The sequence below is a fragment of the Salvelinus alpinus genome, chromosome 17 (genome assembly GCF_045679555.1).
Source record: "Salvelinus alpinus chromosome 17, SLU_Salpinus.1, whole genome shotgun sequence".
Taxonomy (NCBI): Eukaryota; Metazoa; Chordata; class Actinopteri; order Salmoniformes; family Salmonidae; genus Salvelinus; species Salvelinus alpinus.
This window is the reverse complement of record NC_092102.1, coordinates 43,192,429-43,217,199: the sequence shown is the minus strand read 5'-3', so window position 1 is coordinate 43,217,199 and position 24,771 is coordinate 43,192,429. Positions and strand designations below refer to the sequence as shown.

Sequence of the window (24,771 nt, the reverse complement as noted above, 5' to 3'; positions counted from 1 at the left end):
CCACAATGTCTGTGCGCCAGTCACTCCCTCCTTTGGCAGACCCCCCCTTCCTGGGGTTTTATTTGTATATATTTTTTATTTTATTTAGCTTATAAACTTCTCCTTTGTTTGCCCCCCATATATTGATAAATCCCCCACCATAGTAATATTTCCCCCCCACAAATTAAATGAACCCTGCCACCAACCCCCCTAAAGTGGTTTCATCCATATCTGGCAATCCTGTTTAGCTTCCGCACTACAGTTAGGCTAGGCAGTAGGCTTGTATTTGGGGTGATGATCTGTGAGGTGATAACATTTTATTTGCTTTGTGATTTGTCAAAAACTGTAAACAACTTGTCAAGTAATGCGCTTCGGTTCTTGTATTCACTGTAACAAATACATCGAAGATTTGTAATATGCTGAAAAGTGGCCAAACTAAGTTAATATTTTTCAGGCAATGGGCGCTGCCATCTTTAACTTTGACTTTGTTTATTTGCATCTTATAAGTTCTCGCTTGTCAAACATAAACAAACATGGCTGCCACCATAAAGAATGTAGCTGCTGTTAATTTAGCTGACACGCATCTCTTTTCTAAACAATATTACATTTCTTCCTTGTGCTCACCAGAGATGTGGTACATATTAAACAAGTCTAGCTGTCAGGCCGCTAACTTATGTTTTGTTTTATGTCAGCGGAACCTATTATTTAGACTGGTTTATGGAATCAGTTTGGCTGTGGATGTTTGGATGATGAAGTTCACGTTTATCTTTTACAATAAAAAGTGAAATTGAGGAATAAAGTTGTGAAGACCTTTATTTCCCATCAGTACAAAACATTATTTAGATTATTTTCAGACAACAATGCTGTTTAGACGTGTTTGTTGCATCATACTTTCTGTTGCTACTGTTCCAAACACATATTTGCGATGGCACAACCTTTTAGCTAACCCTTCCCATAACCCTAACTTGAACCCTTTTAGCTAACCCTTCCCATAACCCTAACTTGAACCCTTTTAGCTAACCCTTCCCATAACCCTAACCTTAACCTTTGAACCTAACTCCTAATCTTAACCCCTAACCCTAACCCCTAGCCTAGCTAATGTTAGCCACCTAGCTAGATGCATGATTCTCGTAAAAACTCGTAACATATTGTACGTTTGTAAATTTGTAACAAATAATACAAATTGTAATTTGTAACATATCATACAAAATGGGTGCTGGACATCCACAAATGAATACATACCGTAACAAAACGTAACATATCATACTAAATTGAGTGTCTCGATTTGCGTATAGAATAATACGAAATGCTCTGACACCAGGTTGCACAACCACTGGCCTCCCCATTACACCAATCAAAAGGCACGTGTGATGAGATAAAGAAAACATTTCACAGCAGTTTGCGCCACCTACTTTGTCCATGGCCAACAAAGCTAAGTCCATGAAAATCACAGCAACTGGCCATGGCAGGCTAGTGATGTCAGCGCTGTTGTTTTGAATATCTAGTGGAAGAGGTTAGCTGGTTGACATTTCAGCAGTTAGTTCCACAAACTGCAGGGTCTTAGTTAATTGCATTTTAATTTAGATATTAATTGGAGTGTAATTAAATGCAATAAAATAAATAGTTTTAACATTGTTTTATCCATAAGTTTAAATATTCAAATAACTTCAGTAACTCGTATTATATAATTTCAGATTCTAAATTGTAAGACACACTGTTGCTGTTCAAGCCCTCAGAAGATCTGTTTACTATGAACGAGGTAGTGATAAAACATTAACCATTTTGTCATGACTGCAGCCTCAGTGCTGTTAGACAAACCACATAACGTAACGCGATACACTGTTAATATCTTTAAGAGCATGCTTTATGCAATCAAAAAAAAAAAAAGTCAAATTGAAATCTGTGCCAAAATACAGAGGCTGCAGGGATTGCTGTAAAATGAATTCCAAGTGTGCACTATGGATGCTCTGAAGTGACAAAAAGCAAGCCCAGAATGAAAATGTTATCCCCTCATTTAGATATTGGTATGTACTCTGTTCTATTTCTGTGCAACCTTTTTCCCCCCTTTTTCGTGATATCCAATTGGTAGTTACATTCTTGTTTCATCGCTACAACTCCCATACAGACTCGGGAGAAGCGAAGGTCGAGAGCCGTGCATCCTCCGAAACACGACCCCGCCAAGCTGCACTGCTTCTTGATTTAACTTGGAAGCCAGCCGCATCAATGTGTCGAAGGAAACACCGTACACCTGACGATGGTGTCATTGTGCATGCACCCGGCCCACCACAGGAGTCACTAGAACGCGATGACACAAGGACATCGCGGCTGGCCAAACCCTCCCCTAACCCGGACGACGATGGGCCAATTGTATGCCGCCTCATTGGTCTTCAGGTCGCTGCCGGCTGCGGCACAGCCTGGGATCGAACCAGGATCTGCCTGCATCTTTTTTAATCATGCATCCCTACCTTACAACCCCTGCTAGAGTGGGAGGCTGGGTGTGATGTTTACATATAACACTAGAATCACCACTTAAAAATGAATCCCGCTGGGTATATCCTGAGTCCTGGGACCTCAATGGGCATGGAATACCTCCTGGCAGCACATGTATTGCTCTGACGGTTAACACATCCATGGTTACGGGATGCTGTTGTACTGCATGTGTCTCCCGTAAAGGGACAACGTATATCAGTATTCTCATAAGAAACACCATAGCTGGTCATAGGAATCTTTTTTTTGTAGGTGTAACAGGCTGGGTGTCACAGAATCATTTTTGTTTGCCTGAGAGAATGTGATGTGATGGTGAATGGCTTTTTATGCTGTGTATCAAACTATAGCTGTAAAAAAACATACAGTTTAATACACGACACCAAAGCAATCTCCTATGTCTTGAGCACCTGATCCTGTTTCCAGTCAGTCCGTGTTTACAGTAGATAATATTACAGTCTAACTAAGATTCATTTATTGTCCTTTTTCACAGTATTGTCAACTCTTACCTACAGTATGTGCCTGTCCCTTCACTGTTTTCACTTCTCTAAACTGTCATATTTTTGGGGCTTTGTAAACCTAAAAAATGTGTAGGAAAAACCATATACTATATAATGACCATCATTTGAATAATTTCATAATGTGAACTGTTGTATAAACACGACAGGATCAATAAAGCCAATAATTGGATCTCATTACAAAACAACACAATAATGACATCACAGTATATGTTATTATAGCAGTGCATTTTCATTTGTGAATTACATAATAAAAACAATCGGACACTTTAATCACATAATCAGGGCCAGCATTCTTAATTATATATTTTATACTTTATATTTTATCTCATCATCATGTCAAATGTTACATTTTTTAAGTTTAAGTCGACTGATTTGAACTTTACACTAGATATTACATTTTTTCCCCCTATTGATAATATTCTTAAATTCCAGTCACCAAATCCCAAACATGATAGATAAAACAAAACACTAAACAAACATGTTTAAACAAATAAAAGACAGACAAGCTCTTAACTACTACATTCATACGTTATAAACCTTAACACCAAACAACTTCTAAAGGAAGAAAAATACTATTATTGATGTAAGATCATAAAAATGACTTTCAGAAACCTTTTACTGAGAAGTTGAAGATAAGAATAAAAACATGATTTTTTGCACAATGCTATTGCAATTAAAAATACAAATGTTTAAAATGTTACTTTTATAAATGGTAAAAGTAGTAAAAAAAATAAAAGTAGAATAAAAAAGATTGAAAAACAGCTGTTGGCGATGATCTTTGCTGCATACACTAAAAGCAGTTCATTTTGCAGGTCTTCATGGAAGGAAACATCACATTTCAAGATCATGTTCCATGAATACATGTGTTGTGGTGAGACAGACACTGTTGATTCTGTGTCAATCAGTTCTGTTTTACAGGCCATGGCACAACAAACTAATCAAAAACAGATTTTTTTTTAAAAGCAATATCAAATGTTAGACAAAAAAAAGTCAAGAAATTTGAATAATTGTATCTTTATATATGAAAAAGAAATACCGATATTATATGAAGGAATGTGAGCTTTTTTTTACACAGGCAGCTTTTCCCCTCCAACTTTGGGATCCTAAAGACCAATGAGACAATCAAATTGAGAGACATACTGGGTTATTTAATACCCTTCAGATGACATTTGATGTGGTAATATGTGTTTTTTTTATTTTGTAAAATTCAATCAACCATAAAGTAGTAATTTTACATGACATGATTAAAGTTATATAAATTACTGGCTATTTCCTTCATAAAGTAGAAACAATTATGTATATCATTCAATGACGCATAGTGCCAATTTAAACCATATCATCAACACACCATAATCACCTCTCATAGTTCTGTTAGACAACAGATCATGTCAAGCCTCCATGTTGCTCACTTCTAGCCATCAGGCTCCAGGTAATCCTCGTCATCATGGATCGCCAGGCCCTTGGGTCTGTCATGGACCTCTGCAATCTCCTCTCTGATCTCAGCCGGCGTGATCATTGACACCACATCATCGTAGCTCTCCCGTTGATCTTCCTCCACCTCGTAGGTAACATGTTCTGTAAAACAAAATGTAGTACAGAGCAGCACATAAAGAATAGTATAATCTAAGGTATTTAGCAGATGCTTTTTATCCAAAGCGACTTGTATTCATGCATACATTTTTCATATGGGTGGCCCATGTGGGAAACAAACCCAAGACCCTCAGTGTTGTAGCACCATTCTCTACCGACGGAGCCACACAGGACCAAAGACACAACACATTCATGTATGCATGTATGTAACTGAGCTGGACCTTTATATTACCGTGGGTAGCAGAAGGTCCAGCACCTGGGCCTGGGCTACTGGTTCCATCTTCTCCACTGGATAATGGTTGAGCTGGGACCTCCTCAGCAATGTCGTCATAAGACAGGGAAGACGCAGCACTTCGCCGACCATTCTCCTTGTCTCCGCCACTCTCTGATTCTGTAGGAACGGAGACACAGAGAGGGATGTGATGGTACAGCAACACAGCACCTCATTTTACTAGGACAGCTACAGTGATCCATTCTCTACCCCTTATCATTACAGTAGTTATCCCTTCTGTCATCTACAGTGCATTCGGAAAGTATTCAGACCCCTTGACTTTTTCCACATTTTGTTACATTACAGCCTTATTCTAAAATTCATTTAATTGTTTTTTTCCTCATCAATCTACACACAATACCCCATAATGACAAAGCAAAAACTGTTTTTTTTTTTTAAATTTTGCAAATTTATTACAAATAAAAAACTGAAATATCACATTTACATAAGTATTCAGACCCTTTACTGAAGTACCTTTTCAGACCCTTTGTTGAAGTACCTTTGGCAGCGATTACAGCATTGAGTCCTCTTCTTCAGTATGATGCTACAAGCTTGGCACACCTGTATTTGGGGAGTCTCTCCCATTCTTCTCTGCAGATCCTCTCAAGCTCTTTCAGGTTGGATGGGGAGCGTCGCTGCACAGCTATTTTCAGGTCTCTCCAGAGATGTTCAATCGGGTTAAAGTCCGGGCTCTGGCTGGCCACTCAAGGACCTTCAGAGACTTGTCCCGAATCCACTCCTAAATTGTCTTGGCTGTGTGCTTAGGGTCGTTGTCCTGTTGGAAGGTGAACCTTCGCCCCCAGTCTGAGGTCCTGAGTGCTCTGTAGCAGGTTTTCATCAAGGATCTCTCTTTGCTCTATTCATCTTTCCCTCGATGCTGACTAGTCTCCCAGTCCCTACCACTGAAAAATAGCCCCACAGCATGATGCTGCCACCACCATACTTCACCGTAGGTATGGTGCCAGGTTTCCTCCAGACGTGACACTTGGCATTCAGGCCAAAGAGTTCAATCTTGGTTTCATCAGATCAGAGAATCTTGTTTCTCATGGTCTGAGAGTCTTCAGGTGCCTTTTGGCAAACTCCAAGCGGGCTGTCGTGACTTTTATTGAGGAGTGGCATCCCTCTGGCCACTCTAACATAAAGGCCTGATTGGTGGAGGGCTGCAGAGATGGTTGTTCTTCTGGAATGTTCTCCCATCTCCACAGAGGAACTATAGAGCTCTGTCAGAGTCACCATTAGGTTCTTGGTCATCTCCCTGACCAAGGACTTCTCCCCCGATTGCTCAGTTTGGCCAGGCGGCCAGCTCTAGGAAGAGTCTTGGTGGTTCCAAACTTCGTCCATTCAAGAATGATGAAGGCCACAGTGTTCTTGGGGACCTTCAATGCTGCAGAAATTTGTTGGTACCCTTCCCCAGATCTGTGCCACAACACAATCCTGTCTCGGAGCTCTACGGACAATTCCATCGACCTCATGGTTTGGTTTTTGCTCTGACATGCACTGTCAATTGTGGGCCCTTATATATACGGGTGTGTGTCTTTCCTAATCATGTACAAACAATTGGATTTACCACAGTTTCAAGTAGAAACATCTCAAGGATGATCAATGGTAACAGGATACACCTGAGCTAAATTTTGTGTCTCATAGCAAAGGGTCTGAATACTTATGTAAATAAGGTATTTCTGTTTTTAAAGTTGAATAATTTTGCAAACATTTCTAAAAACCTGTTTTCGCTTTGTCATTATGGGTTATTGCGTGTAGATTGCTGAGGATTTTTTAGAATAAGGCTGCAACGTAACAAAATGTGAAAGAAGTCAAGAGGTCTGAAAACTTTCCGAAGGCTCTGTATCTGTCATTCTTCAGGGTTCTCTCTCTGCTACACTAAGCACTGAATATAAATACTATATAATGTTTTGTTGATATATATATATATATATATATATATATATATATATACATATAGTTTTATTAATGAAAATTCTAATAATTGAATGGATGTCAGGCATGTCTGTGGAGTTGTTTTAACAAAAAGGGCTGGACTCACCGTGGCATTTCAAATCTCTCATTTCCATTGGTCCGAATAGTTCACTTCCGTTGGTCTCTACGTCATCATAGTCTCCACTCTCAAAAGCAGACTCTTTTCTCATTGAGAATCTCGCTGGATCCAGAATATTACACTAATCAAAACATTTTCAGTCTCTCCAAAGCATACATATTAAGAACAAATATTTAAATGCATTCGAGTTGTTGTTTTCACATATTCCATAACATTTGATTCAATGTCACTGGTTGTTTCTAGTTTAGACCATGCTGTCAAAGTGCTCACTGAATGCCCTCTAGTGGTGGCTCAATTGTACAAATGCATTTGTAATGTGTTTAGGACATAGAGATAGATAGAGGACTCATCACGGATATAACCTATTTTAGCATGGACCTTGCCATTGAGGGCTTCCACCATTTTAAAGTAGTCAACTGGTTGGGGATTCCTATAAATTGGGAGCAATCAGCCAATGAAGAAGAAGAAAATTGACTACTTTAAAATTGCGATAGCCTCAATGGCGCTGCCCATGCGTCATAAACGCTATAATGGCAAAGATACAAAGATGAGTCTTATATCTATGGTTTAGGATCTATACCACCTTAGGATCATTTCCTAATTGTGACAGAACTACACAGGTACACAAATTATTACAAAGGTGTCCTTCAATTTGGCTATTTTACTGTAAGTGGCTTTAGTTGGTAAATCGCTACAGTTTTATTATCAGCCGTTGAAATTGCACTTACACTTGAACCTGGTTACAAATCGTCTCCGCAGGAAGAGACAGAGGGCAACGACCATGACCAGAGACAAGAGTCCGAGGGAAAGACCAACATACAAGTTGATGGGGATCGGGGGAATGGGCACTTTGATTGGATAACCTGAAATCATATTACGTGATTGGGGAGAAATATTATAATTTAAGACATAGACTGTACACATTTTGTCCATCGAAGATTTTAGGGAAAGAGTGTTTTGAGTTTCACTAAGATGGCAAAAGCAATTCTGAAGAATGAGAGAAATCTTTTGCCATTCTATAGCTAGATAGAGCCCCACAGTCAGCAACATATCTGAAAACAAGGTTACCTCCTACATCGCGCTATAGCTACTTACAAACTGAAACATTGGAAATTAGCCCTTGAACAATTAATGGTGGCGTGATCATTGCAGTACCTGTACAGTAGATTACACCAGGTTTTTTACATTCATTCTTCTTGATGACGCAGTTCTGTAAGTTGTGATTCTCCTGGGAACAATCGAGAGATGTCTCTGGTATTATTTGTCCTTCTTTTTCCTCTTTTGACTGTTCAATCTCTTCCTGTTTGAGAGGTTGAGGATAGCCACATCCTAGCTCCTTGCAAAGTAATTCACCTCCGCGTGAGTACATATTCAGTAGACATACCGACTCCCAGGTGCCTCGATAAAGTATCTTAATTTTCCCTCCACATTCCTGAGTTGAATTAAATTTCACACCACCTGAAAAATAAATGATAAAGCTACACAATTTACTGCACTGTTAACCTCTGTTATGGAAACATCACTACTGCATTAACTACACCATTAGTTATCGCTTGTCATCTACACGTCTTCAAAGTTAACATTGAACTCTTACCTGCACAGGACACAGAAACCAATCCACTACCACACTTTCCTCTTTTTGTTTTGCACTGCCCGAGATTGGACTCCGAGCCAATGCAGCTGACGAAATGTGCATCACCTCCACTTCCTTTGTTGCTTTTTTCGAATGAGATGCTGTTGCTACAATGCTGCTCTTGACATGCTATTTTGGAGTGACTGTCATCCCAGTTATCATAACACACGGGCAAGTTGTTTAACCTCACCTGCCCATAGCAGTTACCTGTTTCTCCCAGGCTTGCTGTGAGATCATCTATGGGGAAACATAGGTGTAAGAATATATAGGCGCCTCAGTCCTTCAGCAGTAACATCACTAATCTTGGCAACTTAAATACCACAACATTTATATGGTATTATAAACTGGGTGGTTCGAACCCTGAATGCTGATTGGCTGACAGCCGTGGTATATCAGACCGTACTATGACAAAATATGTATTTTTGCTGCTCTAATTAAGTTGGTAACCAGTTCATAATAGCAATAAGGCACTTCAGGGGTTTGTGTTGTATGGCCAGTATACCACGGCTAAGGGTTGTGTACAGGCACTCCTTGATGCGTCGTGCCTAAGAACAGCCCTTAGCTGTGGTATATTGGCCATATACCGCACCCCCTCGGGCCTTATTGCTTAAATATACAGTACAATCAGGAAAATATTAGGTACGTCCCAATCATATCTCCCTACTCCATGTTGGAAGTTTCATTATTTTCCTTTCAAATCAGTGAAGGGAGGTGAACAAGTGCACACTTTGGAATGAAGCGGAGATATTTGGGACATCGCCCCTGTGTTCATAGATATAGGATGTCACGTGGGGCCTAAGGCTCATTGTGTATATGTTTCTATAGTGACTAATGTTGTAATTTTGGAATAAAGATATGCAGAGGCAAAAATCACACCATATCAGTGAGAGTATTTGGAATTATTTGTCCAGTATCTTACCTTGGCACTGTAAGTAGATCGACTGGTTTTGAGAGGGCCTGTCGTTTAGTTCACAGTCCCAGATGCTTTTTGTCGCCCCTTCACATATGTACTTCTTCCCCCACAAGAGATCATGATAATCTGCCTTTTCCTTAACATTATGGTTGATGTAGGCTCCACAGCCCAAGTCTTTGCACAAAACCTTGCTCTCTGTCTCAGTCCAACCATCGCTGCTGACAGGCCGACTGTCTGCTTCACTGTATACAAACACGTACCCGTCACAAGCCCCTTTCCCTAGCTTCAACACCATTCTCCTCCATTCTGTGAAATAACACAAGGCACAGTGAAGGTTGGGCCAAGTTAAACACAGCAAAGAATGTGCAGCAGGTAGCCAAGCAGTTAAGAGCGTTGGGCCAGTAACCCAAAGGTTGCTGGTTCAAATCCTAGAGCTGACTAGTTGAAAAATCTGTGGATTTGCCCTTGAGCAAGATACTTGATCCAAATTGCTCTGCATTAGTGTATCTGCTAAACTGCAAAGATAAGTGAGGAAACCCTCAGGCAAATACAGTTTTAAGAATGCAAGGGCCCCAAACTATACTTTTTACAAAAGACAAACTAGTTATTGTGTACATAATGACTTTCATATGGAGATTGTAAATAGTAAAAAAAAAGTATAGCTATTATTATAAACTTTATACAATATATTCTCTCATTTTGACTCCGGTGTTGAAAACATAGAAACAAACAAATACCAGAGCATTGGAGACCACCGAGACGACATTGTTGGCTGTTGGTCTTAGCTGTGCACTCTGCCGAAGAATTGCTGTTTGCACTACAGGTGAGGCCTGACACAACAGCACCACTGTTTGCAGATGAAGGGCCAAAGAACAAGAGAGGTTTGACACCATGTCCACAACCCTGCTCTCGGCAGATAGTGTTTTGGACATCTTTGTTCTTTAGGGCAGTCTCACAGACAGGGTGCCAATTTCCTTGGTAGAACATCTGTACGTTGCCCGAGCATCTCTCTCTATGCTCCATTAGCTTGGCCTTGACACTCCCTGCATTGGGAATAATGACGTCAAATTAAAAACAATCATGCATTAGCAAAATAATGTGAGAAAAAAAATGACAAAAATATGGATTTAATGGAAAACAGGGACTGTTACATGATATTACCTGAGCAAACCACGTAGGCTGGCTTGTCCTTACAGTAAGACTGGTCAACGTTTTTCACCATGTTACACTGACTGATGTTCGTTGTCTGCTGGGTACTGTGCACACTGCTGATGGTGATTTTGTCTAAAGCTGATTGTGATTTTCTCAGGTAGGACAGAGGATAGATGGCTGATCCACAATCCAAGTCTTTACACAACATGTCGGAGTTATTTTCCGTCCAGGCATCCTCACAAACACCTCCACACACTCCGTTGAGGCACACATCCACCTTTCCCCAGCATTTCCCCTCGTCTTTAGTGTCAACTTTCAGGCTTACTTTTTTACTACCTGTCAGGGCAAAGCCCGAGATGAGGAACACCACGAAGACCTACTATTAGTATTATTATCAAATTATTTCCATCACCTTTTATCATCATATACAGTTATTCTCCTTCGAAAAATAAAAGAATCAACCATTATAAATAGAGAGAGAGAGAGAGGAATGGGATGGAATGGGATGGAATGGAATGGGATGTCACATGTTTTGTCAATAGAATGCTGTGTACCTGAGCAGACGACAGAGACTACTATACTGTGGTTTGACAGACGCTCACTCTGCTCGCAGTCAAAAAGGGATTCTTCCCTTTCCAGGCAGTTGTAAGAGTATTTCCACAAATCAGTGGTTCCACTAGTGGATTCAAAGGTAAATGAGGTAGCATTCCCACAGTCCATCTGTTGACACACCACCATGGCAGTTTGACGATTAAAAGTGGCGTTAGACCCAGACAGCCAGTAAGTCTTCCCAGCTTGCTCTATGCCCACCTTGCCAGAGCAGTCCCCCATCAGAAACACCACCGCATGCTCTTAACAATCAGAAGAGAGGCAGGGGAAAGGTTCCACTGATCAGTAAAGCACATGTAATCCTAAACAAACCACATTAAACTGCAGCATCAAAGCAGAAAATAGTTATATTTGGGTAAAAGTGTACCTATGATTAAAACAAACTTGCCATAACAAACTGTAAAGTTTAATATGCATATATTTTTTTGTACAAAAAGTAAAAAAACAGATACCTTGGCAGATTAACATCTTGTTTTTATCCTGTTGTTGCCGTTTGTTGGTTGGCTTGATACAGTTAGAGATAGATTTAGAGTCACTAGTACAGGTCACCTCATTGTTCAATACTTGACTCGTTCCTTGAATGAAGGAATCAGTATCAGCCAAAGCATCACCACAAATCAGTTGATTGCAGATCACTCTAGAGTTTTGATCATTCCAGTTGCTTTTACGGACGCTCTTCCACACCCCTTCATGCTGAATCTCTACTCTTCCAGCACACCTCCCAGGGCCATCTGACAAACGCACTTTCACACTACCTGGATAACAATGTCAGGGGAAAAGAGTATGAAAAACCATTGATATTTTTTCCAAGTATTAATAAACCTACAATTTAGCACATTACAAATGCAAAAATGTGAAAATTATAAAGCAATGAGAAAGAAGAAGAAACCCGCAGACTGCTCTTGCTGTATCACTGCTCCTTGAGGCCGATACGTCAAGCTAAATAAACAGCCGTCTGCGGCTTTCTTTTTTTCTCATCTTATTCGGCTGTTACCATGCACCTGCTACTAAGATAGCTCAGATGTGCAATTGCCTTTTGAAGATTAGAAACCAAAAATCTACTTCTTTAGATGTAGCATTTGAAATTAACAAAATAGTGGTAATAGTTTTCCACATATTTTTCATGTTGTTGTAATTCTATAAACAATGCTGAAAACAATCCTACTGCTCTCAAGTTTTCTGTGTTGTGTAATGTATAGTACCTGAGCAGATGACACTGGCTTTCCTGCATGAGGTTGCGGTGTTATCATGCTTGGCCAGACAGTGCCACAGTGAAGCCTCAGAGTCTTTGCAATCTACATGGTCGTGCATTCCACCTTTCTGGAGTTTACTCCCAGAGCTGACTGACACAACCTCTCCGCAACCCAACTCCCGGCACACGACACGTCCATCCTTCTCATCCCAACTAGTAGAACACACAGCCTCCAGGGTGCCAGAGTGGTTGAAGTGTACTGACCCAAAACAATGATTGACATTCTGGCTTTGGTCATCTGTCAACAGGGATATGTTGACTTTGTCTGAAACACATTGAACAATAATTCTCAAAAACTTCTAGAAAGATTTTCTTTTTTCTTTTTTAATCCCATGCACATTGCTTTAGACCAACAAACAAAAACATGCAGTATTTGGACATCAAATAAATTAAAGATATACAATAAATACGTTTTACTCTGATAGTCTTTTCCCTTTTTAAGATTGCCTTTTTAAAGTTTACTCATGATTCAAAATCTTAGAACATTTGTGATTGTTGCCTAGAGAACACTGTGCGCTGTCTCAAAGAATGAAAAATCGATCTTCCAGAGAGCTTTACCTGTACAATCCAGTGAGATGTTTTTGGAACTGTCACAGACCAGGTTTTCCTGACTGTGACTTTTGCCACACCGCATGTATGAGCACAGATCATCCCTTGATTTGTTCAGCTTGTATTGGCTTTGGCATACAGGTTTCCAAACACCTTCGTCCTCTTCCACTTCCAACTGTCCAGAACAGACATTGCTTCCACCTTGAAGACGAAAGCTGTGATGATCTGTTGGACAGATATTACATTTTTTTTTTGTAATTACATCTACAAAGGTAACAGTAAACGTTCCACTTTTATAAAATTAGTTGACATAGACAGTATATGTTGTTAAATTAATCATATCAGAAGGTGATCATAGTGCAAAGGCAGATACCAAAATCGGAAACTTTGATACATATATATTGACATTTGAGTCATTTAGCAGATGCTCTTATCCAGAGCGACTTACAGTTAGTTAGTGCATTCAACTTCAGACAGCTAGGTGGGACAACCACATATCACAGTCAGAGTATAAGAATATTTTGAAGATAAATGCACAACGCAGAGGACGAGAGGACTGGGATTAACTATCAATAGGAGTTGGTTTTCAGTTCAACATCTGTTTAGAATCTGTGTGCTGTCAGTCCTGAACTCAGAGCCACTTGTGCTACGTTCTGGGGCAGGATACTTGGTATTTGGCCATTGGCCAATTGTCCTGTAAGGACTTCTGATTGGTCAACCCCAGACTAGGGTGGAGGGTTATAAATGGTCTCCTGTTCCTTTGTTGGGTGGAGAAAAGCTGAAGACAGGGGAGACTGACCATCTACCTCCCAGCATAACATCTTGATTTGTCCTTCTCAAATAAACCTATTTTTCTCCCCCTCATTTGCTTTGGAGTTTGTGTTATTGAAGAATAAATTGCTAACAACAGTAAGTACACTTTTCCTCAATAAAGTAGTTATCAAAGTGAAAGCTAGAAATGAGGGGGTTGGAGGGGAATCAAGTGCAAGTGTTGGTTCAGGACACCAGAGGTGGCAGAACGAAGTGCTAGGGTTGGGGTGTAAGGTTTGCGCATAGCCTAAAGGTAGAGGGGGCAGTTCCCCTTGCTGCTCTGTAGGCAAGCACCATGGTCTTGTAGTTGATGGGAGCTTCGACTGGACGTTAGCCACCAAGCTAGAATTCGTAACATATCATGCGTTTGGTAAATTTGTAACATATAATACAAATTGTAATTCGTAACATATCATACAAAATGGGTGATGAATATCCACTAATTAATGCATACCATACGAAACGTAAGATATCAGACTAAACGGAGTGTCACGGATTTTACGTACAGAATAATACGAAATGCTGTGAGACCAGGTTGTTCCACTATGACCTCCACTAACTGTACATACAGTTCCACTAACTTTAACTACTCAGTGGGCATAGAATTGCAAAACCTTATGAATGTAACCCCAAAAGTGAAGGGTGAAATCTGCAAACAGTTAGGCACTAAAGCACCTTAATGCATCACACATACAGCGTAAGAATTATATGAAACAATTGTGATCAGAAGATAGTGGTTGTAAGATCAGTGACTCTTAGCAGTGAATGTGGTGAAGTGAATATGAAATACTTGCCTGAGCAGATCACGGAGACAGGTACTGTACACGTCTCTTTATGCTCGGTGATACATTGCCAGATATGTTTCTGATGCTCTAAGTTGCTGCACTGTATAGTTTTGATGTCGCCATGATTCTCATTTTGTGAGAACGTTCCGGCTGCTGGGAGACCCTTAGATTGGCCACATTTGAGATGTTCACACACAAGATCAGCCTGCTTTTTATCTGAGCCAGAGGTAAAGAACAGACGTGTGTTACGACCCAAGGGTGAAATGGTGGTGTAGATATTGGGGAAGATGATCAGTAGACGAGGGTTCTGGGGATTTCCCCGGAATTGGTTTTGACAATTTAAAACACATTTTCTGCATTTTCTGCAATTATGCAAATGCCCCTAACCCCCCAAAAATGCAATACAATTTTGCTTATGTTACGACTATCACTAAAGGATTGTTTTCACTGCTCACACAGTCTAGCCATACTTCTTGAAATACATTTTATAAAATAAAGGAGAAGAAATATCTTCAAATGAAACAACGTGGATAATTGACACATTTTTAGTTTTGCTATTCACTACCTAAAACAAAATGTGGATAGTGATTGCTTGCACAACCTAATGAAGCATATAAATTAAGTTATAATGAAAGTTAATTGTTATCAAATAATATAAAGTGTAATTAGATTGTATATTAACAAGTAATTTATAATAACACAAAATAAAATCAGCCTAAAATGACTAATTGATATTTCACCCATGCGAATGGTAAAACTAAAACTAAAAAGTATAGTATTTATTGTTACCATCAGAGATCAAGTTAACAAGATGTAGCTCTTACCCCAATTCGGATTACAAAAGTAGCCCTCTTTGTTGTCCTCCATTGAGGTTGTTTTGTACCTGAGAGTTCCAGCACATCTGGACCCAGTTGAACTCTCAACATCAAGCTGAATCTTTTCTGAAGACAATGTTCAAAATCACTTGTGAGGCTCAAAATGTCATTCAAATGCTTCATTTTGTGTTTAACTTATGGAATTAAATCATGCAAATACAACACAAAATAAAATCAATATTTTCAATGTTCGAGTTGACAATCAGATGATGTAAAAAGTAATTTTGATAAATATCAAAGTTAGTAACACAACTTTTTTTATATCGGTATTTGGTATACCATATAGGCATCGGCCGTTGTGACAAAGAAAATATTGAGGTGTCAGTATTAGCCAACAATTAACACAAGTAAATTACCAAACAGCCGAAGAACAACAAAATAAATTGTTACAAGGGGGAGGAAAGGGGGAAGAAAGAATGTCTGTCAATGTAGTAAAATATCCAACCTGATAGAGTTACCAATACACAACAGAAAATGTAAATAACTTAAAAGAACACTTACCCGAACATGTGATTTTTTTTACTGTATCCTTGTTATAAGAACTTATATTCCACCCTGGGAACATGCAGTGCCATAGATACTTCTCAGTTCCATTGCATACCACCTCGTTCATCCATGTGATAGGCCGAACCTTTTTCAACAGAATGTCTTTCGAGCTTACGCGTTTCCCACAGCCGATGCTCTTGCAGATCACCTCCTCATTTTTCGACTGCCATTTCTGGTCACCAACAATACCCCATTTCCCACCATGGAAGACTTCAACATAGCCCTCACATGGACCATCCCCACCCTGCAGGATCAACCCGTCCTCCGCTGCACAGTAAAATAGATATTATACTAACAACCAGACCTGTGGTTTCAATACATGTCTAGATGATCTTTTATTTAAAAACTACTTTTCTGTGTATTTGAGCATGTTTTAATATTGAGGCCCAAATCAACTACTTCTAATTGGAAGTATTTGAATATATTTTGCAATAATATTTGAAAGGATTTTCAAATACTTATTTCAAATACTATTTTCAAAAACCTAGGTTAAATGCTTGGGAATGTATTTGAGTCAGTGTCTTTGTGTGCCAATACTTTCCAAGTCTATTTCCAAAGTTAATTCCAATATTCAACTACTTGTCTCTTAAAATAAATATCTGAATACTTACTTTGAAATGTATTTTAAAGTAATTGAGATATTTGAACCCAGGTCTGCTATTAGGTTACTGTAATTGGGGAAATCTCGGAGTGAAATCCTCATTTACTAGCTATTTAATGGTGGGGAAATTACCAAAACATGTTAGCCCCAATTTTTGAATGTGATAGAAATATGGCACAATATTCATAATCTGCTATGATAGAGGAGTATACTCAGTTTGGTTCTACAGTAGGTATTTTTTTTAAATTATTCTTCAAAAGACAACATTTCTTGTTTGATTGCTTGTTAAAAGCATCTAGAACAGGTTAAGATTAGACCAAAAAAAGAAGCTTTTAAACCAAAATCCAGGACAATAATTGTATAAATATTAATAACATACGTTTAGAAATCATACAAAATAATTGATTTACTCATTTAGAACTAGGCCTAATGCAGACACATGTGTATGATCTATAATTAACAAATACATTGTAGGCCTATGAAGGGATACTGTATGTATTGTTGGACAATTTACTTCCGGTGTTAACATCTTATAGAAATAATTCAGGTATGGCTAAACATACTGTCACCATTGCACTTTTCTTAAATAATTCAATTTATTTTTCAAAAATAAGTTGAAATTGTGTCAAGATCTGCAACGCTGCTGGGTTTTTCCCGCTCAACAGTTTCCCGCCGTGTGTTTCAAGAATGTCCCACCACCCAAACGACATCCAGCCAACTTGACACAACTGTGGAAAGCAATGGAGTCAACTTGGGCCAGCATCCCTGTGGAGCACTTTTGACACCTTGTAGAGTCCATGCCCCAACGAATTAAGGCTGTTCTGAGGGTAAAAACGGGTGCAACTCCAAACTAGGAAGGTGTTCCTAATATTTTGTTCACTCACTGTATGTAGAAACTAGCGTTGTGCTGGAGATATTGAAAATGAGGTTGAAAAGCGGTGAAAATGACCCTAGAGAGATATTACCACCTAAGGCTGCAAATAGGCTATTGAGGAGGCTTATTATGCTTAACCAATAATAATGCACTAAATCACAGACTGGGCACATCATGAAACACATGTTGTCGGACATCATGAAACACATTGAGGCAAACATTTCAGACAGTAGCCTAGTCGCAAAATATAACTCAATTGATTGAACATTACATGTATTTCAATAGGATTGAAATAGCCTATATAGGCCCATGTAGCCTACGTATCTTTTAATGCCGTCATCTCGATTTTTCATTTGAAGCGTAATTTTATCCTTCACTTATTTGTAACAACTGCAAATACTTTGGCAACTTTGTATTTGTAGTCAACTTTGTTCTGAAATTATCGGCAGTCACAGTCACACAGACATCTGGATTCTATGTTTAGCAGAGATCTTCTGTGAATAAAGTGATGCAGAAGGGCAAAAAAAGCATCTAACGTTGCACTTTGGCTGCTCTACGAATGGTCTGGAGCACTAGTAGATGTGTAAAGGTTTTTAATAACGAAGGCTTTGGGAAACACCTCGGCTACTAAAGATACATCGTAAGAAGGTTCTAACGATGATCTTAACAGTACGAACGCTCTGGGAAACGAGGCCCTGAACTTAACACATTGGCCACTCCAGAACAGTCCAGCGTTTCTTCTTGAAACGTTTCTTCCTGATCCCTTCCTGGGTGCTTTTCGATGTGTGTTTGGGGTCATTTTCCTGCTGGAAGACCCACAGCCTTGGATGGAGACCCATTTTTTGGACACTGTGATGAACATTTGATTTCAAAACACCTTGATAATCTGCAGATTTCATGAGGTCTTGCACACATTCAAGGTCCCCAGTACCAGAGGCAGAGAAGCAACCCCACAGCCTTATCGAACCTCCCCCATGTTTGCTTGTCGGGAGGGTGTTCTTTTCTTTGAATGCTTCATTTGGTCGTCAGTAAACATAGCGCTGATTTGTATTGCCAAAGAGCTCTGATTTTGTTTCATCTATCCATATAACATTTTTCCCAGGATTAATGCTTGTTAATGTGAATTCAATTGGGGTTTCTTGTGTCTCTTTCAGCATTGGGGTATTCCTATGTAAACCAACTTAATGGAACATTCAAATAAAATAACACCCTCCCTACAATCAAACATGGAGGAGGTTTGATAATGCTGTGTGGTTGCTTTGCTGCTTCTGGTACCGGGGACAAGGCATCATAAAATCAGCAGATTATCAAGGTGTTTTGGAGTCCAATGTTTAACACAGTGTCCAAAAACTGTGTTTCCATCAAAGGTTGTGGGTCTTCCAGCTGGACAATGGCCTCAAACACACATCATAAAGCACCCAACAATGGTTAAAAAATAAACGCTGTTCTAGAGTGGCCAGCATTGAGTCCAGATCTGAATCTCTGTTCTGAAAAAAGCAGTTGGTGGAATGCACCCCTCAAATTGCAGAATTGGAGCAGTTTGCAGCTGAAGAATGGGCCAAAGTTCCAGCAGATAGGTGCAGCAAGCTCATTGATGGCTACAAGAAGTGTTTGTCAGTAGTTATCATGGCCATACAACCAAGTATTAGTTTTCTCCATAAAAAAATATTGTGCTAACTTAAGTTTAAAAAAAACTAAATTTGTTCTGCAACGTTGAAAATTCAGCAACAATGTGTAGAGACCAAAAGTATTTTTCAATTTCAACTGAATTTAGAAGAAATAGGAAATTGTTTAAGAAAAGTGCAAGGGTACCACTATATTTGTCCGGAACTGTAAATGCATGGAGGGAAATCGTTTCAGTTATATTATCTATAACGCACTCCAAGAAGGCTACATATCCCTTATATAAAGTACATTTCCTATCCCATTGACTTCCATTATTAATCAAAGTTTCTACTTGCCTTGAGTGGAGGGCAGGTGTGGGGATGATGCATACCAGAGCAGTAGGAGGAACCACATAGTCACAACAGAACCAAAAAATGAGGCAGAGAAAAACTACCTTGGTTTATAAAGGAAGGGTTGCATTTCCTTAAACTATAAATACAGGTCATCTTCGTCACCACACCTAGAAAACACCATACAATGTAGCTCCTATAATCCCACTATTTGTTACATACTGTATTCCCAGTTTAAGAAATGAAACACTTTGATAAAGCTATGTTATATTTTACAGAATAATTTTAAATTGACAAATAAAGTTACATTTTACTGTAGGTGTCCATTGTAAATGAAGAGGCCTTGCATATTGACACAAAGTAGTCATCCACACTTAGATAAACCATGGTTTTCTTTTCGTCATATGAATCAGTATTTCATGATAGTAAGATGTAGTTTAGTAGGGTTGATATATTTACAGTAAAGGTACATGCATTATTGTCACAGAGTGCTTACAACTGTTAAAATAACTACAAGAGTAGAGGTTATTATCAAGTTTCATATGTCTTAAGGAAAACAAAATTACATGTGAAAACCAGATATGAACACCTAATATTAGCCTAAATTACTGTAAACACACACTTCTTGTAACCAATAGAGCGGCAGGAAGCCTAGCAGTTAGAGAATTGGGCCAGTAACTGAAAGGTTGCTGCGTTTGAATACCCGAGCCGACAAAGTGAAAAATCTGTCGGTCGTCAGTAAACATAGCGCTGATTTGTATTGCCAAAGAGCTCTGATTTTGTGTATTAAGATGACCTGTATTTATAATGTGCCCTTGAGCAAGAAACGTAACCATAATTTGCTTCAGGGGCGCTGTACTACTATGGCTGAACCTGTAAAACAACACATTTCACTGCACCTATTTGCTATAGGTGACAACAAAACATGATTATTCTTCTTTTTTATTTTTTTACATGTAAGTTATCATATGGCATATTTCAACATGGTATCATATAAATGAGTTTAACTTGAACAACTATGTTTTTCATGAGCAAAAAAACTAATCTGAGACCCTCAGCTAGATGTCATTATGCCAGGCTTTGGCTGTGGCTGAGATAAGAGAAATGCCAGCTAAGTGGAAAGGTTGAGTGATCTGTGGTTTTGTGGTCTGTCTGCTTACTGAGGGAGATGCAGTTATCTCCTACCATCGCAGAAGAGGAAAGGGTAGGGACACTTTTATTAAGCTCATCATCTTTAGTAGAGGCATTTTCATTCGTACGCACTGACTATGAGTAGGCCTATCAGTCATCAAAGTGTACTTTTTTTTGTGGCAAATATTTAAACATGTTTTGTAATTTTTTTGTTGGGGGGTGGGGGTGGGTCGGGGGGGTTAAAGTTACGATATTTAAATGAACTCAATCCATATTCTGTTCATATATTTTCAATTCATTATTTCCCACAGAACATAATGAATACAATACAAACTGATACCTAGTCAGTTACAAAATTGAATGGGGCTTCTGCATTTAACCCAACCTGAATCAGAGAGGTGCGGGGAGCTGCCTTAATCGACGTCCACTGCACCCGGGAAGCAGTTGTTGTTGGTGTTCACTGCCTTGCTCAAGGGCAGAACAACATATTTTTCCACCTTGCTGTCTCAGGGATTCAAACCTTCCGGTTGCTGGCCCAACCCTCTGAACCGCTAGGCTACCTGCTGTACATAACTAAAAAGTATTGATCATTTTGATCATATTATAAAGTTGAAGTAATAATACATTTTAAAAAGAAGGGGCCTCCACCCCCAACCTCCCATCCCATTCACCCAACCCCACCCAGCCAACACGCCTCCACCCCCAACCTCCCATCCCATTCACCCAACCCCACCCAGCCAACACGCCTCCACCCCCAACCTCCCATCCCATTCACCCAACCCCACCCAGCCAACACGCCTCCACCCCCAACCTCCCATCCCATTCACCCAACCCCACCCAGCCAACACGCCTCCACCCCCAACCTCCCATCCCATTCACCCAACCCCACCCAGCCAACACGCCTCCACCCCCAACCTCCCATCCCATTCACCCAACCCCACCCAGCCAACACGCCTCCACCCCCAACCTCCCATCCCATTCACCCAACCCCACCCAGCCAACACGCCTCCACCCCCAACCTCCCATCCCATTCACCCAACCCCACCCAGCCAACACGCCTCCACCCCCAACCTCCCATCCCATTCACCCAACCCCACCCAGCCAACACGCCTCCACCCCCAACCTCCCATCCCATTCACCCAACCCCACCCAGCCAACACGCCTCCACCCCCAACCTCCCATTCCATTCACCCAACCCCACCCAGCCAACACGCCTCCACCCCCAACCTCCCATCCCATTCACCAAACCCCACCCAGCCAACACGCCTCCACCCCCAACCTCCCATCCCATTCACCCAACCCCACCCAGCCAACACGCCTCCACCCCCAACCTCCCATCCCATTCACCCAACCCCACCCAGCCAACACACCTCCACTATCAACCTCCCATCCCATTCACCAAACCCCACCCAGCCAACACGCCTCCACTCTCAACCTCCCATCCCATTCACCAAACCCCACCCAGCCAACACGCCTCCACTCTCAACCTCCCATCCCATTCACCAAACCCCACCCAGCTAACACGCCTCCACTCTCAACCTCCCATCCCATCCCATTCACCAAACCCCACCCAGCTAACACGCCTCCACCTCCAACCTCCCATCCCATTCACCAAACCCCACCCAGCCAACACGCCTACACCCCCAATCTCCCATCCCATTCACCAAACCCCACAAAGCCAACACGCCTCCACCCCCAACCTCCCAGCCCATTCACCAAACCCCACCCAGCCAACATGCCCCACCCCCAACCTCCCATCCCATTCACACAACCCCACCCAGCTAACATGCCTCCACCCCCAACCTCCCATCCCATCCCATTCACACAACTCCACCCAGCCAACATGCCCCCACCCCCAACCTCCCACCCCATCCCATTCACACAACTCCACCCAGCCAACATGCCTCCACCCCCAACCTCCCATCCCATCCCATTCACACAACTCCACCCAGCCAACATGCCCCCACCCCCAACCTCCCATCCCATTCACACAACCCCACCAGCTAACATGTCTCCATCCAACCCCCACCCCCCTCCTGGAAACAAGTCACCCCTCACCCCCCTAGATCCCCCCCCCCCTGAAAACCGTCTTCATAATACCCCTTCCCCATGGGTATGAAAGCAAAGAAAGTAACACAGATTAAAATAGGTATAAACTTTTGACTGGTACGGTAGGTATATACAGTGGGGAGAACAAGTATTTGATACACTGACGATTTTGCAGGTTTTCCTACTTACAAAGCATGTAGAGGTCTGTAATTTTTATCATAGGTACACTTCAACTATGAGAGACGGAATCTAAAACAAAAATCCAGAAAATCACATTGTATGATTTTTAAGTAATTAATTTGCATTTTATTGCATGACATAAGTATTTGATACATCAGAAAAGCAGAACTTAATATTTGGTACAGAAACCTTTGTTTGCAATTACAGAGATCATACGTTTCCTGTAGTTCTTGACTAGGTTTGCACACACTGCAGCAGGGATTTTGGCCCACTCCTCCCTACAGATCTTCTCCAGATCCTTCAGGTTTCGGGGCTGTCGCTGGGCAATACGGACTTTCAGCTCCCTCCAAAGATTTTCTATTGGGTTCAGGTCTGGAGACTGGCTAGGCCACTCCAGGACCTTGAGATGCTTCTTACGGAGCCACTCCTTAGTTGCCATGGCTGTGTGCTTCGTGTCGTTGTCATGCTGGAAGACCCAGCCACGACCCATCTTCAATGCTCTTACTGAGGGAAGGAGGTTGTTGGCCAAGATCTCGCGATACATGGCCCCATCCATCCTCCCCTCAATACGGTGCAGTCGTCCTGTCCCCTTTGCAGAAAAGCATCCCCAAAGAATGATGTTTCCACCTCCATGCTTCACGGTTGGGATGGTGTTCTTGGGGTTGTACTCATCCTTCTATTCCTCCAAACACGGCGAGTGGAGTTTAGAGCAAAAAGCTCTATTTTTGTCTCATCAGACCACATGACCTTCTCCCATTCCTCCTCTGGATCATCCAGATGGTCATTGGCAAACTTCAGACGGGCCTGGACATGCGCTGGCTTGAGCAGGGGGACCTTGCGTGCGCTGCAGGATTTTAATCCATGACGGCGTAGTGTGTTACTAATGGTTTTCTTTGAGACTGTGGTCCCAGCTCTCTTCAGGTCATTGACCAGGTCCTGCCGTGTAGTTCTGGGCTGATCCCTCACATTCCTCATGATCATTGATGCCCCACGAGGTGAGATCTTGCATGGAGCCCCAGACCGAGGGTGATTGACCGTCATCTTGAACTTCTTCCATTTTCTAATAATTGTGCCAACAGTTGTTGCCTTCTCACCAAGCTGCTTGCCTATTGTCCTGTAGCCCATCCCAGCCTTGTACAGGTCTACAATTTATCCCTGATGTCCTTACACAGCTCTCTGGTCTTGGCCATTGTGGAGAGGTTGGAGTCTGTTTGATTGAGTGTGTGGACAGGTGTCTTTTATACAGGTAACGAGTTCAAACAGGTGCAGTTAATACAGGTAATGAGTGGAGAACAGGAGGGCTTCTTAAAGAAAAACTAACAGGTCTGTGAGAGCCGGAATTCTTACTGGTTGGTAGGTGATCAAATACTTATGTCATGCAATAAAATGCAAATTAATTACTTAAAAATCATACAATGTGATTTTCTGGATTTTTGTTTTAGATTCCGTCTCTCACAGTTGAAGTGTACCTATGATAAAAATGACAGACCTCTACATGCTTTGTAAGTAGGAAAACCTGCAAAATCGGCAGTGTATCAAATACTTGTTCTCCCCACTGTATATGTGTGTGGCGTCATGTGGGCGAGCGGACTGCTGATGCGGTTTGCTGATGTTAATGTTGTGAACAGAGTGCTACGGACAACAAACACAATTGCATTTTATCGATGGTAATTTGAATGCACAGAGATACCGTGATGTGATCTTTAGGCCCATTGTCGTGCCATTCATCACCTCATGTTTCAGCATGATAATGCACAGCCCCATGTCACACGGATCTGTACACAATTCCTGGAAGCTGAAAATGTCCCAGTTCTTCCTTTGCCTGCATACACACCAAACATGTCACCCATTGAGTATGTTTGGGTTGCTCTGGATAGACGTGTACAACAGCATTTTCCAGTTCCCGCCAACATCCAGAAACTTGATTTGCTTCTATCAACTGTAACTCAGTAAAATCTT

The 24,771-nt window shown here is 41.0% G+C and overlaps 1 protein-coding gene across 3 annotated transcripts; it reads right to left on the bottom strand.

Annotated features, from left to right (window-relative positions):
* Window positions 1-3,187: 3,187 nt before the first annotated feature.
* On the bottom strand, window positions 3,188-19,531 carry LOC139542970 (scavenger receptor cysteine-rich type 1 protein M130). 3 transcript variants are annotated; one of them, XR_011668576.1, is made up of 18 exons: window positions 19,459-19,531; window positions 15,978-16,289; window positions 15,426-15,542; window positions 14,611-14,817; window positions 13,016-13,231; window positions 12,408-12,722; window positions 11,658-11,960; window positions 11,151-11,447; window positions 10,606-10,932; window positions 10,182-10,487; window positions 9,451-9,750; window positions 8,493-8,768; window positions 8,054-8,356; window positions 7,627-7,761; window positions 6,887-7,000; window positions 4,807-4,965; window positions 4,333-4,559; window positions 3,188-4,087 (listed from the first exon to the last, which is right to left on the bottom strand). XR_011668576.1 is itself a non-coding variant. In XM_071348998.1 (17 exons), exons 1-17 carry the CDS (start codon window positions 19,514-19,516, stop codon window positions 4,396-4,398), a joined length of 3,909 nt encoding a protein of 1,302 aa, XP_071205099.1. In that variant the 5' UTR covers window positions 19,517-19,531; the 3' UTR covers window positions 3,188-4,395. The 3 variants fall into 3 exon arrangements, 1 of the variants encoding a protein (XP_071205099.1); XR_011668575.1 differs by having other exon boundaries at window positions 4,342-4,559; XM_071348998.1 differs by having other exon boundaries at window positions 3,188-4,559.
* Between the last annotated feature and the right edge of the window lie 5,240 nt (window positions 19,532-24,771).